General features: G+C 46.4%; 1 protein-coding gene across 1 annotated transcript; it reads left to right on the top strand.

The window, feature by feature from the left end:
- Positions 1-7,820: 7,820 nt before the first annotated feature.
- On the top strand, positions 7,821-8,747 carry LOC309564303 (olfactory receptor 5V1-like; the record flags this gene model as incomplete). The annotated part of the gene is made up of 1 exon (XM_082268929.1): positions 7,821-8,747. The coding sequence occupies one exon, from the start codon at positions 7,821-7,823 to the stop codon at positions 8,745-8,747; it is 927 nt and encodes a 308-aa protein (XP_082125055.1).
- Between the last annotated feature and the right edge of the window lie 6,386 nt (positions 8,748-15,133).

Below are 15,133 nucleotides of genomic sequence, written 5' to 3'. Positions count from 1 at the left end.
CCTCTGACAGTCGCCGCCCATTCACACAGTCTTCACTAATGGGGTATTGCTTCCTCTCCGCAGGAGTTTCTAGGCAAAAGACTTGTAAAAGAACAATTCATCTACATAGTCATACCCATGGGGGCTGTCCTTCTAGTCCAATACCCCCCTGCAATAGCTATCCCAACTCAGTTTGTCATTTTTTTCTTTACATTCCTAGCTGTTTATTTTATTAGCACTAGTTAGTTGGATCTTCGGATGAAGACGACGTTTGCGGAGCTGGGAATCGGACTGACCGTCCTGGCTCTGCAGGACAGAGGATCAGATGGAATCCCAGCCTGCTATCGAGCGTTCCGCAGGCTATGTGTTCGCCCTGGCCTCGCAAATGACCCATCCCTGTCCTCAGGGATGCAGCCTGTGAGGTGGCTACCTCACTGGACACGGCATAGGTTCGTCCATGCACTTCTAGTGTCCTGCGTTTTTTGGCTGACGGCACTCCCCTGCCATCTGAAGGTGGGCGGTTTCCCGTTTGATATGAGGCACCCCACGCCATCGGGTACAGGTAAGTACACTCTGTGTGGGGCCTCTGTCTTGGGTCGGCAGTCCATGTGTGTCTGTGGTGTCCCCCTATGTCTGTGCATTTTTGGGCTCCCTAGTCCCAGTCCCTGCAGGGGTTTTGTTCTCTCACAGCAGCGCTGTGTGGGGTTTTGGGGATCCCTCTCCTAATGTCACTTTAGGGTGCTTGGAGGTACAGACACATGCGGCGACCGCTGCGGGGTTAAAAACCGCCGGTCTGCCATTTTAGGTGTGGGCAGCATGTCTGGCTTCACTATGGGCACTTAATACAGCATGCTATGTAGTGATTTTGGCGCCTTGCGGCGCCATCTTGTGTGTGGCAAACGGTCGTTCCAAGCACATGTCGGCGGCCATCTTGCCGAAGCCTCCCATTAGTTTCAATAGGCATCCATTTTCCCTTGGTCTGCAGCCTTGGTTCAGCCTCCAGCGATGACATCACTTCCTCCCTTCTCTCAGAGCCGACCAAAGGAGCTGGTAACACACTTGGGGGGTTCTGTCCTGCTGTTCCTTTACTTTACTACTTGTGCAGATCTTCCTGGCCAGTTTTGACCCTGCGGGGGATCTGTGTGTCACAGTCCTTATAGCGGTGTGCTGCGGGGGGCCGCGGCGCTCTTAAGGGGGCCAGTATTCAAAAAAAAAACTTTTTATTTCTGCTATGGAATCCCAGGACAGCAAATTCCCTCCAGCTTTGGTGGGGGATTCAGGTTCCTCCGAATCCTCTGCCCTGACTAATTTGTCTGCTGTTGTGGCAACTTTGGTGTCAGAAATGGATGTGCTGATGTCTGACCGTGCTGCTAGAAAAAGGCCTAGGATTTCCTTTTCATCTGATTCTTAATGTGACATAGTTGCTTTAGGTAGCGTGGCCCTTTCGGGGTCTCGTTCTTCTCAGGACCCGCAAGAGTCCGAGGGGGAGGCGGAGGTTGCAGGGGTGGATGATTCCCCCCCCTGGGTCGCCCGAGGAACGCGCAGTTATGGATGCGCGGATTCTTGCCGTAAAGGAAACACTACATTTGGAGGATGAGCCCACTCCCCCGGGGCGTTGTGTCCTCTTTTGGGACACACAGGACCCGCAAGACGGCGCAGGTTTTTCCTTGCCCCGCAGAGTTTCACCATAAGGTGAATGAACTATGGCGTAATTTAAAACGCATCTTCGTGGTACCTAAGAAGTTTCAACTTCTCTACCCTTTTGCGGCTACTACGATTGCGCGCTGGTGTGTGCCTCCTCAAGTGGATCACACGGTAGCCAGATTGAACAAGGCTACTCAGCTCCCCGCCGAAGATTCTCCGGTGTTTAGGGACCCTACTGATAGGAGGCTGGAATCTCTTGTCCGACATTCTTATATGGTGGCGGGTTCCATGCTCAAGCCTATTTTTGCCTCTGTTATGGTGGCTCAGGCTGTGGCGGATTGGACCAAGGTGCTCAAACGCACCCTCGTGGCTGATTCTGCCCCCCCCCACTACCGTGGAGATGGTGGATCAGATTTATCAAGGGGTCATGTATTTGTGCAATGCGGCCTTAAATGAGTCCCCTTTAGCTGTGCGCCTGTCCTGTGTCGCAGTAATTAACCGTCATCTTATCTGGTTGAAGAGCTGGTCGGCTGACCAGAAATCCAGGAAGACGGTGGCGGATATCCCCTATGCGGGGTCTCGCCTTTTTGGGGAATCCCTGGATGAATTGGTTAAAGGAGTCACTGGGGGTAAGAGCACACTGCTACCCCAGAACCCTAAGGGTAAGTTTTTCCGCGGCAAGCAGGGCTTCTCCTTTAAACCTAATCAGGGGTCCTTTCGTGCCTTCAAGGCGCAGAACAAGGGAAAACCCTTCAAGTGCCAAGGTGGCCAGAAAAAGCCCTGGTTCGGCAAACAAAAATCCGGCCAAGCTGGGTCGGCGGCTCAGTCCGCCTCTGCCTGAAGGGGCGCCCTCACCCGTTTCAGGGGTGGGGGGACGTTTGCGCGGTTTCCTTCAACCTTGGCTGCTCCGGACCACGGACAGGTGGGTTCAGGAAATCATTCGATCAGGGTTACATAGTTACATATTTAGTGAGGTTGAAAAAAGACATCAGTCCATCCAGTTCAACCTATGATGTGTGTGTGTGTGTTTGCTTTTAACCGTACATTGTATACCCCTGTATGTTGTGGTCTCTAAGGTGCCCATCTAATCGTTTTTTAAACTATCAATGCTCCCTACTGATACGACTGCTTGTGGAAGAGAATTCCACATCCTTACCGCTCTTACAGTGAAGAACCCCTTACGCATTTTAAGGTTAAAACGCCTTGTGGTGGCTTCAGTCCCCGGCTGTGTCGGAAGGAAAATCCTTCCGGCTGATTCTGTGGACGGTGATACTGTACCACGGATGCCAGCCTGTCGGGCTGGGGTGGAGTCCTGGGCAACCTGTCTGCCCAGGGCACTTGGTCGGGGGAGGAGTCCTCTCTTCCGATAAACATTTTTGGAATTGAGAGTGATCAGGCTGTGCCTGCTCCATTGGTCGGATCGTCTTCAGGGCCGTCCTGTATGGGTGCAGACGGACAATGGCTTACATCAACCACCAAGGGGGCACCAGGAGTGGCCGGGTGGCCCAGGAGGTGACCAGTATCCTGTCTTGGGCAGAGACTCATGTCTCGGCGATATCGGCAGTTCACATTCTGGGTGTGGAGAATTGGCAGGCCGACTATCTGAGCCGCCAGACCCTGGACCAGGGGGAATGGTCCCTACACCCGGAGGTGTTTCAGATGCTGTGTGCGAAGTGGGGATCCCCGGATGTGGATCTGTTCGCGTCTCGGCTAAACCACAAGGTGGAAAGGTTCGTGGCAAGAATGCGCGATCCTCTGGCAGATGCCTGCAAGAACGATTTTTCCTGAATCCATGCTGATTACTACTGATAATACAGTTTTCATTACTAAAGTCTTGTATGTGGTCCCTTAACATCCCCTCCAAAATCTTTCAGACTACAGATGTTAGGCTGACCGGCCTATAGTTACCCGGGATACATCTCGGCCCCTTTTTAAATATTGGTACCACGTTGGCTTTTTTCCAATCAGCTGGCACCATACCGTCTGTAAACTATCCTTAAAGATCAAGAATAATGGTCTGGCAATCACCTGGCTGAGCTCTTTAAGAACCCTCGGGTGCAAGCCATCCGGTCCTGGTGATTTTTTTATGTTAAGTTTCTCTAGTTTAGTTTTAAGTCTATCTTCTGTTAGCCATGGCGGTATTTCCTGAGGTGTGTTGTTTAGTTCGGCCTTACAAGCTAGGTTCGTGTAGCCCCCCGATTCTTTTGTGAAGACTGAAGAGAAGAAATTATTTAACACTTCCGCCTTTTCTCTGTCCTCAGTGGCCATATTTCCTTTGTCATCTTTTATGGGGCCAATGTGTTCTGGCCTCGCTTTCTTACTGTTTATATGCTTAAAGAATTTCTTGGGGTTCTTTTTACTCTCCTCTGCTATATGTCTCTCATGTTCTATTTTAGCCACCCTGATTTCGTTTTTACATTTCTTATTACACTCTTTGTAATGCTTAAATGCTGCCAATGACCCCTCAGTCTTGTTTTTTTTGAAGGCCTTTTCTTTAGCACTAATATGCATTTTTATGTTGGAGTTTAGCCACCCAGGGTTTAGTTTTGCTCTTTTAAATTTATTTCCCTTTGGAATGCACTGGTCAATCCCCTTGTTAAGTATGCTCTTGAAGCACTCCCATTTTTCCTCCGTGTTCTTTGTTCCCAGGGTTCTATCCCAATTGATATTTTCTAGCAGCGGGCGCAGTTTTGGGAAATTGGCTCTTTTGAAATTCAGCGTCCTTATATTACCCCTCTACTGTAATTAATACTGAAACTTATTGACCTATGGTCACTGTTTCCTAAGTTGCCCTGTATTTCTATATCCGTGAGCAGGTCTGTATTGTTGGTAGTCAGTAGGTCAAGTACCGCATTGTTTGCACAAGGGTACAAGATCGAATTTCTTTCGCGGCCAGCAGACAGATTCTTTCCCTCAAATCTTCATTTGACCCCAGGGTGGTTGCAGGACCTGCGTCAAGCGGTGGAGGATCTCCTAGCCCAGGGGGTTGTCGTCCCGGTGCCTCATCGAGACAGGTTTCGGTGGTTTTATTCAAATCTGTTCACTGTGCCCAGAAATGAGGGCAAAGTGCGTCCGATTTTGGACTTAAAAGCTCTGAACAGCTTCGTGCACATTCGGAAATTCCGCATGGAATCACTCCGCTCGGTGGTGGCCTCCCTGAATCCGGGGGAGTTCCTGGCCTCTATAGACCTGAAGAATGCGTATCTGCACATCCCCATTTTCGAGGGTCATCAGAGGTACCTCCAATTCGCTATCGCAGAGGATCATTACCAGTTTGTAGCGTTATCTTTCGGTCTCGCTTCGGCTCCATGGGTCTTTACCAAAGTGTTGGCGCCTTTTCTGGGCCTGTTGCGGGCACAGGGCATTGCGGTCTTGGGTTATCTGGATGATCTCCTGCTAAGATCGAGTGCCAGTCAGAGCCTGTTATGCGATCTGCCCACTACAGTCCAGACGCTCCAGGAATTCGGTTGGACAATCAACATTCAGAAGTCGACCTTGACGCCTTCCGTTCGGCTCCCGTATCTGGGAATGATCCTGGACTCTGCTCAAGCAAAGGTGTTCTTACCGGAGGACAAGCTCCGGACCCTACAGTCCGAGGTCAGGTCCCTCAGGGACAACGAATCCTCATTGCTCAGGACCTGTATGCGGGCCCTGGGGTTGATGGTGTCAGCCTTCGAGGCGATACCATTTGCACAGTTTCCCACACGATCTCTCCAAGCGGAGATCCTGGCCAGGTTGGACAGACCAGCTCAGTCCTTGGGCCTGAGTGTGTCTCTGAGTCGCCAAACCAGAATGGATCTCTTGTGGTGGCTTCAGTCCCCGGCTGTGTCGGAAGGAAAATCCTTCCGGCTGATTCTGTGGACGGTGATACTGTACCACGGATGCCAGCCTGTCGGGCTGGGGTGGAGTCCTGGGCAACCTGTCTGCCCAGGGCACTTGGTCGGGGGAGGAGTCCTCTCTTCCGATAAACATTTTGGAATTGAGAGTGATCAGGCTGTGCCTGCTCCATTGGTCGGATCGTCTTCAGGGCCGTCCTGTATGGGTGCAGACGGACAATGGCTTACATCAACCACCAAGGGGGCACCAGGAGTGGCCGGGTGGCCCAGGAGGTGACCAGTATCCTGTCTTGGGCAGAGACTCATGTCTCGGCGATATCGGCAGTTCACATTCTGGGTGTGGAGAATTGGCAGGCCGACTATCTGAGCCGCCAGACCCTGGACCAGGGGGAATGGTCCCTACACCCGGAGGAGTTTCAGATGCTGTGTGCGAAGTGGGGATCCCCGGATGTGGATCTGTTCGCGTCTCGGCTAAACCACAAGGTGGAAAGGTTCGTGGCAAGAATGCGCGATCCTCTGGCAGATGCCTCGAATGCGCTGGTGGTGCCTTGGCGTCAGTATCATCTGATATATGCCTTTCCTCCGATTCAGTTGTTGTCCAGGTTCCTTCGCAGGGTGGCCTCGGAACAATCAATGGTAATTCTGGTTGCGCTGGACTGGCCTCGCCGGTCCTGGTACGCGGACATCGCTCACCTGGCCGTAGAGCCTCCGTGGCAGCTACCAATGCGAGAAGATCTACTGTCTCAGGGACCAATCTTCCATCCTGCTTTACAGTCGCTGGCGTTAATGGCCTGGCTGTTGAAAGCCAGGTCCTGAGGGACAGGGGTCTCTCCTCAGAGGTCATTCCTACTTTGATCAAGGCTAGAAAAGCCTCTTCTGGTAAGATTTATTACCGTACATGGAAAGCTTATTTTGCCTGGTGTGAGTCCAGGGGTTTCTCTCCTCGTTCCTACTCGGTGATGAGGGTGTTGGCTTTCCTCCAGGCTGGTGTGGACCAGCGCCTTGCGTTGGCCATGATTAAAGGCCAGGTATATGCCCTGGCTGTTCTTTTCCAGCGCCCTGTGGCGTCTCATTCCTTAATTCGCACCTTTATTCAAGGTGTGCCTCACTTGGCCCCTCCTAGAAGGGAGCCCTTACCTCCATGGGACTTGAACTTGGTTCTGTCCCTGTTGTGCAAGGCTGCGACTTGGTCGTCGGTGCACACCTTTTCCAAATTCCAAAGATTACAGGATTAAAGTTCTGGCATCAGCCGATGCCTCCATTGGCCGCAAAGTTTTCTGTGCGGCAGTGCCATAGGGGACCCTGGTTTTGTACTGGTCCCTAGCTGTTGGGGGTTGTTTTCCCCTTGGTTATTAGATTTCCTGTGTTGTTGCTCCTGTTAAGCCCTTTTTTGTTACCCAGAAGGTTACCTTTCTGCTAATGTAAGGTTCCTTTCTCTGATGTGGGTACTGCGTTGCTTTTCTGATGGTTGCGTTGCCCACCCCTCATGTCTACACTGCTTTGGGACATCCCCATTAGTGAAGACTGTGTGAATGGGCGGCGACTGTCAGAGGACGTAAGAGAAAACAGAATTTTTGTAAAATATTACCGTAAAATTCCTTTCTCTGAGTCCTCCGACAGTCGCCGCCCCCGTCCCTCTTTTGGTTTTTTTTCTACACTTTCACTGCTTGCGACCAAACTGAGTTGGGATGGCTATTGCAGGGGGGTATTGGACGCGAAGGACAGCCCCCATGGGTGTGACTATGTAGATGAATTGTTCTTTTACAAGTCTTTTGCCTAGAAACTCCTGCGGAGGGGAAGCAATACCCCATTAGTGAAGTCTGTGTGAATGGGTGGGGACTGTCGGAGGACTCAGAGAAAGGAATTTTACGGTAAGATTTTACAAAAATTCAGTTTTTTTTAGTTGTGGGATTTTTTTTTTTTTGTGCTGTGTACCATTGGGGACATTTCACTTTGCTTCCTGTCCCAGAGATGCAAAAAGAAGGTAATCTCCCAATGTAAGAGGAGTTCCCTTCTTAGACACTTGTTCCCAGAACAGATGTTCCCATCGGAAGATTTCCCCTTATCTCTTGTTCTGGAAACAACTGTAAAATGTTGGATTTTCCCTCTTTCTTTCTTGGTGGCAGTACAAATAGAAGCATGAAACTCACCAATGGGAATATGAACTGCAAAAGATAGAGTCTAACCCTTCCCCACTTTATCAATTCAAAAGAGTTTGCCTAAAAATAAACATGTATTTTATTTGATTAAACTTGTATTAATTAATTGGTTTCATTTGTGTATTTGTATTAGTACACAACAAGCATGTTTTAATTTTCATTACCATTTACACTTAATAACAAAAAATTACCAAACAATGGAATGGAGCTCTTCAATCAAACTTATTCAAAAAAATTCATCCTTCTTGGACTGTCTGATATTCCTTATTTAAAACCAATCTTGTTTCTGATCTTCTTTATAATGTATATGGTGACAATATCTGGAAATTGTCTTCTCATTATCATGGTGAGACTTAATTCCCGTCTCCAAACCCCCATGTACTTTTTCTTAACTAACCTTGCCATCATTGACATCTGCTTCTCATCAACAGTGGTACCCAGAATACTGGTAAACACCATATCACAGGATAGAACTATATCTTTCCTAGGATGTGCAGCTCAGATGTATTTCCATCTGGCTCTTGGAGGTGCAGAATGCTTAATACTGACTGTCATGGCCTTTGATAGATATATTGCGATTTGTAAGCCATTACAGTACAATATGATAATGGACAAACAACTCTGTCTATGTCTGGCTATTGCATCCTGGTTTCTAGGCTTTAAGAATTCAGCTATCCAAGCAATGTTCACATTTCAGCTGCCGTTCTGTAAGTCTAATGTTATTGACCACTTTTTCTGTGAGATACCACCTTTACTTCGGCTCTCCTGCAAGGATATCTATCTCAATCAGGTATCAGGCATCATTGCAACTGCCCTCTTTGCATTCGGTACGTTCTTCCTAATTTTTCTGTCCTACCTTTGCATCACCTTAACTGTGATAAACATCCATTCTGTAACAGAAAGAAGGAAGGTTTTCTCCACTTGTGTCTCCCATATTGCTGTGGTCTCCATCTACTATGGTACTATCATGTTCATGCATATACGACCTCAGTCCAGTTACTTCCCAGAACAGGACAAAGCAGCCTCTGTTATCTATACAGTTGTGACTCCAATGGTTAATCCTGTAATATACAGCATAAGAAATAAAGATATCAAAGAAAGTATCAGAAAGACATTAAAGATTATCTAAACCCAAGAACACAAATTGAATATATTGCAGCTTATAAGTCTATCTTTATGTTGCCAGAATTTTAGTGTCCTTGTACCTTCCTGTGCAATGTACTGATAAATCCAATATTGTTATCATTCTTCAAAGCTATCTTATGTGCACTACAGAAGAATGTCCCCTCTGTAATGGAGATGACGAGTGTAGGAGTGGTTAGTGTTCCAAATCAAGAAAGCAGCCTCGTAACACTGATGGCTCCCCCCACAGATAGAGTACAACAAGTGAGTGTTGTCACCCTAACACAGGAAGTGTGTTCTAGGGTGACAACAGTGAAAATGAAGGGAAAAAGCCTGCCACTGGGCCTAAGCACTGATAAGCTGCAGTATATTAAAGTTTTGTTTTTAGCTTTAGACACTTGCTAAAACTAGTATATTATTTTGTCTCCCAATCTGGCTCCACTATCTTGAAGATTAGGCCCTCAACTTTGGAAAATATATATTACTTGATGACTCCAAAAAAGACTGTCTGAAATATATAAAGAACTTTTCCCTGTTTCTCCCCCTTCAGTAACTAAATGGGTGGAGGAAGTCCTGGATCTAAATGGGGAGGATTGGATCTGCATGTGGAGTTTCTCCTTTACTCGATTAGTGCCAGCAAGGGACAGGTTTATTCACTTTGAATTCCTACACAGGATATAATATACCCCAGCTAAACTGTCCAGTATTTATCCGCCGGTCTCGACAGAGTGTTGGCGTTACTTCACTTCCTGGCTACTTTCGGACATATCTTTTGGTACTGTCCAGTGGTTCAGGACTTCTGGAAAGTTGTCCTGCACTGTATAACAGAGGTCACTTCCCTACCCCTGCCCATGACGATGACAGTTTGCCTTCTTGGTCTTGTGAAAGGTCTGGCACTGATCAGGGCTCATCCTACTCTATGGCTATTTTATGCTTGCAAGGCATTGATCCTTTACTGGAAGAAGCCAGTGACACCCTCCCTGACTTATTGGAAAGGGCTGGTAAATAAAGTGGTTCCCTTTTTAGAAGGCTACAGGTTACAAGGCACAGTGAAGCTGCATTTGATGGGCACAGTGAGGCTGCATTTGGTGGGCACTAAAAAGGCTGCATTTGATGGGCACAGTGAGACCGTGAGGCTCACAGTGAGTGACTGGTAGCAAGCAGTAACTACCACTGTATATAGTTTATTGTTGTTTTTGAAGTTTGAAAGTTTGCATGCGGCCCCCATTGGATATGAAAAACATGTCCAGTGGCCCTTGAGGTAAATTGAGTTTGAGACCTCTGACTTAAAAGCATAGTTTCTATTCCCTGACACCAGCGTAGACAAATTTACTACCCTCTTTTTGCATGAGACACTGTTTCTGGCTAGGAAAGTGATTGCACGACAATGGATGCGCGACAAACCCCCCACCTTTCATGACTGGCTCCGAGAGGTTAACACGCTACCCTACAAAAAGTTAATATATGCCCACCATGGGTGTCCTTCCAGGTTTTACAAAATATGGGACAGATGGGTGCAGCCCCCAGAGACATGCATTTGATTTTATACTGCTGTTTGTATTGAATCTTTTTTTTTTTTCACCACCCCTCTCGCTTTTGTATTCTGTCAGGAACATAGAGCTACTATTGTTACAGCTTGGCAATTCTTATGCTCATCATATGCAGAGATATATAGTAACTAAGTAGAACTACTTCACTACTGTACTTAAGTACCGAAAGGCGTTATCTGTACTTTCCTAGAGTAGAATTTTTTTCTCCTACTTCCACTTTTACTTCACTATATTTTTTCGATGATTTCAATACTTCTACTCCGATTTTTTTTTTTTTGTGCTGCATAGTTACTCGTTACTATTATAAAAATTACCACTGCCAGAACAGTAGATGGCTGATTTCATGAAGCTCAAAACATGTGTATTATCAGCGCATACGAAAATAAAAGCTACTGTATGTATAAATAAAAGCTGCATTTGAAATAATAAAAAAAAATATGATGTTCAAACTTTTGACTTCTTTCTTTAATAACTACATAACACAGTACTTGTACTTTTACTTTCAGTACTTGAGTAGCAACATTTTAAAAAAAACTACTTGCAATACTTAAGTACAAAAAATGTTGAATACTTTAGTACTTCTACTCAAGTCACTTTTTGATCGAGCACTTCCACTTCTACTCAAGTCACTTTTTGATCGAGCACTTGTACTTTTACTCAAGTATGGGTTTCGAGTACTTTATACAACTCTGACCATATGCGATGGATGTACCTAAGTATTCTTTCTTTGACATCACCTATATTGCTGTATTACCATGACAATTCCTCTGTTTGCTTCTTTGTATTTGTGTTTTTTTTTTTTTTTATCAATAAAGAACTTGTTTGATTAAAAGCATAGTTTCACTGCTTTCTACATAATGGTCAATGTGTACCTATCGTGGTCAACCAGTACCCAAGTACCGATCACCAGCTCATCAGAGTCCCCGAGTACCTATCACCTGCTCATCAGAGTACCCAAGTACCTGTCACCTGCTCATCAGAATACCCGAGTACCTGTCACCAGCCCATCAGAGCACCTGAGTGCCTGTTACCAGCCCATCAGAGCACCCGAGTACCTGTCACCAGCCCATCAGAGTACCGGTCACCAGCCCATCAGAGTACCGGTCACCAGCCCATCAGCGTACCTGCCTCAAGCTCATCAAAGCACCCGAGTACCTGTCACCAGCCAATCGGAGTACCTGTCATCAGTCCATCAGAGTACCTGTCACCTGCTCATCAGAGTACCTGAGTACCTGTCACTAGCTCATCAGAGCATCCAAGTACCTGTCACCAGCCCATCAGAGTACCCGAGTACCTGTCACCAGCTCTTAAGAGCACCCGAGTCCCTGTTACTAGCTCATCAGAGTACCCGGAGACCTGTCACCTGCTCATCAGAGCACCCGAGTACCTGTCACCAGCTCATCAGAGCACCCGAGTACCTGTCCCCATCTCATCAGAGCACCCGAGTACCTGTGACAGCTCAACAGAGCACCCGAGTACCTGTCACCTGTTCATCAGAGTACCTGTCTCCAGCTCATCAGAGCACCTGAGTACCTGTCATCAACCCTTTAGAGTACCTGTCACCAGCCCATCAGCCTACCTATCACTAGCCCATCAGCATACCTGTCTCTAGCTCATCAGAGCATCCGAGTACCTGTCACCAGCCCATCACCCCTGTCGTGCAGCCCAACAGTACCTGACCTGCATCCCATTAGTACCTGACTTGCAGCCCATGAGTACCTGATGTGCAGCCCATCACTACCTATCGTGCAGCCCATCACAACCTGTCATTCAGCCCATCAGTGTCACCTGTCATACAAGCCACCATGTCCAAAAAAGTTTTTACTACCGAAGAGGCATATCAATTTCTAAGCCTGACGGATGAGAGCACTCACTGTCCAATTCCAGTTCCAAATCCAGTTCAGAATTCAAGCCCTTTGCATGCAGTACATCAGCGACCGAATCAGGGGAGAAAGCAGTCCATCCTAAAAGATGTTCTGAAAACCAAGCAGCCACCAGCAGCACCATACATCCCAATGGCCAATCGGCAAACGCCAACAGTGCTAGACCCCAGGAGGAAAGGCCCAGTACAAACACTGGAATTTCACACCAGACCTAAAGAATTAGAGCCCAAACTCATCTTCCAGACAGTTTAGCAAACTCATTATGGTTACCTTCTAACTCAGGGTCAGCTACAAGCTACAAGCTTTCACAGCACAGCCAGGTGTGCAGGTCAACACTGAAAGTTTTTCTGTGATTGATTTTTTTTAAATGTATTTTTCCCTGACGAGTTACTTCAAAGCATCGTGGACCAAGCAAATCTTTTACATAGAGAACAACCCCAACTCATGCCACACCTGTCCTTTTGAACGGAGACGCCTAACAGTGGAGGAGTTTAGCTTGTTTTTCTGCCTTACAATCAATATGGGGCTTATAAAAAAAAATGATTTGCATTCTTATTGGTCTACCAACCCCATCCACCACATGCCAATTTTTTTCAGCTGTCATGTCCACGTCCCGCTATGACATAATGCGCTTCCTGTATTTCAGTGATAACTCGCAGTGCCCTCCCCAAGATCATCCCAATTTTGAAAAACTATATAAAATTTTCCCCCTAATTACTTTTTTTTTAAGAGGTTTCCCGAACTTTATGTCCCTGACTAGAACATCTCTGTGGACGAATCCCTGGTCCATTTCACAGTCCAGCTGGGATTTAAGCAATACATTCCCAGTAAGAGGGCCAGGTACAAATTAAAGCTCAACAAGCTCTGTGAAAGCACCACTGGATATGTGTACGCCTTCTGTGTGTACGAAAGCAGAGACTCCCAGCTCCAGCCCCCTTAGTGCCCAACGTACATGGGAATAAGTGGAAACATTGTCTGGGACCTAGCGTTTCCACTGTTGCAAAAGGGGTATCACATTTACGTAGACAATTATTATACAAGTTTGCCACTTTTCCACCATCTGTACCCTAAGAAAACTTTGGCCTGCGGTACAGCAATAAAAAACATGAAGGGCTCCCCACAGCGTTTAGTCACCACAAAACTACGAAGGGGGGATCCGGCAAGCCTGAGGAACGAGGAAGTGTTGGCCGTGAAGTGGAGGGATAGGAAAGATGTGTACATCATGTCCACAATCCACAATGACACCTCAGTAAAACTTCACAGAAGACGTGGTCCCATTCAAAAGCCTGGGTGTATCTAAGAGCACAATAAGTTCATGGGGTGGGGTGGATTTAAACAAGAAATGCTGCAGCACTATTTATCAACACGAAAGTCCCTCTTCTGGTATAAAAAAGTTGCAATTTACCTTTTCCTTTTGGCCATTTATAACGCAGATGTCACCTATCAAAAATCTAGAGAAACACAAGACTCCTTCCTCAAATTTATCAAAGATACTGTCACTGCCCTGATCTACCAGCAAGGATCCCCCCCCCCCCCCCTGAAAGTATTCGCTCTGAATGTTTCAGCAGACTGCAAGAGCGCCATTTCCCTGACAATGAAGGGAAGGGGGGAATCGGCGCTTGTTTCGCTAGATGTACACAAAGATCCAAACAAATTATGCAGCAATATATGGAGCCAGAACTATGAATAATCCTACAGCTCGATATAACACATAATCCTAGCTATGATGTGAAGAAAATTTAAAAGGTGAGTAACAATATGTAAAACATGTGGAACAGCTATATACACTGTGTGACTTCAATAAGATGATAAATCAATACAAATGAAGTGGTGTGCAAGACATACACAATGATAAAACAATATATGTTGAAGCAATACTAAACAATATCACATATTCTCAGTGTGAAATACCAAAGCTATGAGTGCTCAGATATAAGTGTAATAGCATAAAAATTACAATAAATAAATATATAGATGGGGTGATGATCAATAAAAATAATAGTCCATGTGCAAATAAATGTGCAAAAAATGCTTCAAAATAGGTGGCTTTATGTGATTCTTCACAACAATCAGGTGACTTTCGTGGAACTCCAAAGTGTGTCTCCAGAAGTGAGCTATATCCTCAAATAAGTGTAATGGCCGCTCACCTCCAAAAACATCTTTACAGGCGTTTTGTGATAGCGATCAACGGGCTAGGGTAATATAATCCTCCTCCACAGGTGGGGGCTTCTATTGGGTCCTCTGGGATGTCCTTTGTTCCTACTGGATATCAGTCACCTCTTTTGTTAATGGGCAATAATCCTCCAGATACTCCCAATACTCCTCCAGTCACTCAAAGAGATAGTCAAGTACTCATGGTGAAGTATGTAAGAATATTTATTTAAGAACAAGCAAATAAAACTTACAGTTAAGTAAGAGAAGGTCAGCAGCCGCCAATGCGGTATAAGTCCAATACTTCCAGTCTGGGCCGTAGATCAGAAGTGACGTCACCCGGCTCCTCCTGATGTGTTGCGTCACTCAACACGTGACTTTATCAAGGGTGATAAAGTCACCATGCCTCTTACTAAATACCTTGGACTGTCTACTTTCCAAAAAGGGATAAGGTGGGGGGTATTTATACTGTCCTGACATATCAGGGCCTCGAGAAAAGAGCTAGGCAGTCAGTATATCAGGTGTGATCAATTTTCAGTAATTATAACCATAGCTTGTAGACTCTATAAGGGTCCTTTCACACGGTCCGTTCAGTTTTTTCATCTGCTCAGTTACTTTTTTTTTTTTCACACAGACACGAATGCACTTTTGGAGGGTCCGTTCCGTATAAAGGTATATTTTACTCTAAGAGTGCGATTCCTGCGCTATCTTGGGTAAGTAAGCCACCCTGATGACGCACATACAGTAACTGATACCAAAAAACAGTTTGAAGTATTAACCACTTTCGCACTGCTCACTAGAGCTGTACT

This window comes from Pelophylax lessonae (assembly GCF_965119305.1).
Source record: "Pelophylax lessonae genome assembly, chromosome: 9".
In the NCBI taxonomy this organism is placed as follows: Eukaryota; Metazoa; Chordata; class Amphibia; order Anura; family Ranidae; genus Pelophylax; species Pelophylax lessonae.
This window is presented reverse-complemented; position numbering and strand designations above follow the sequence as displayed.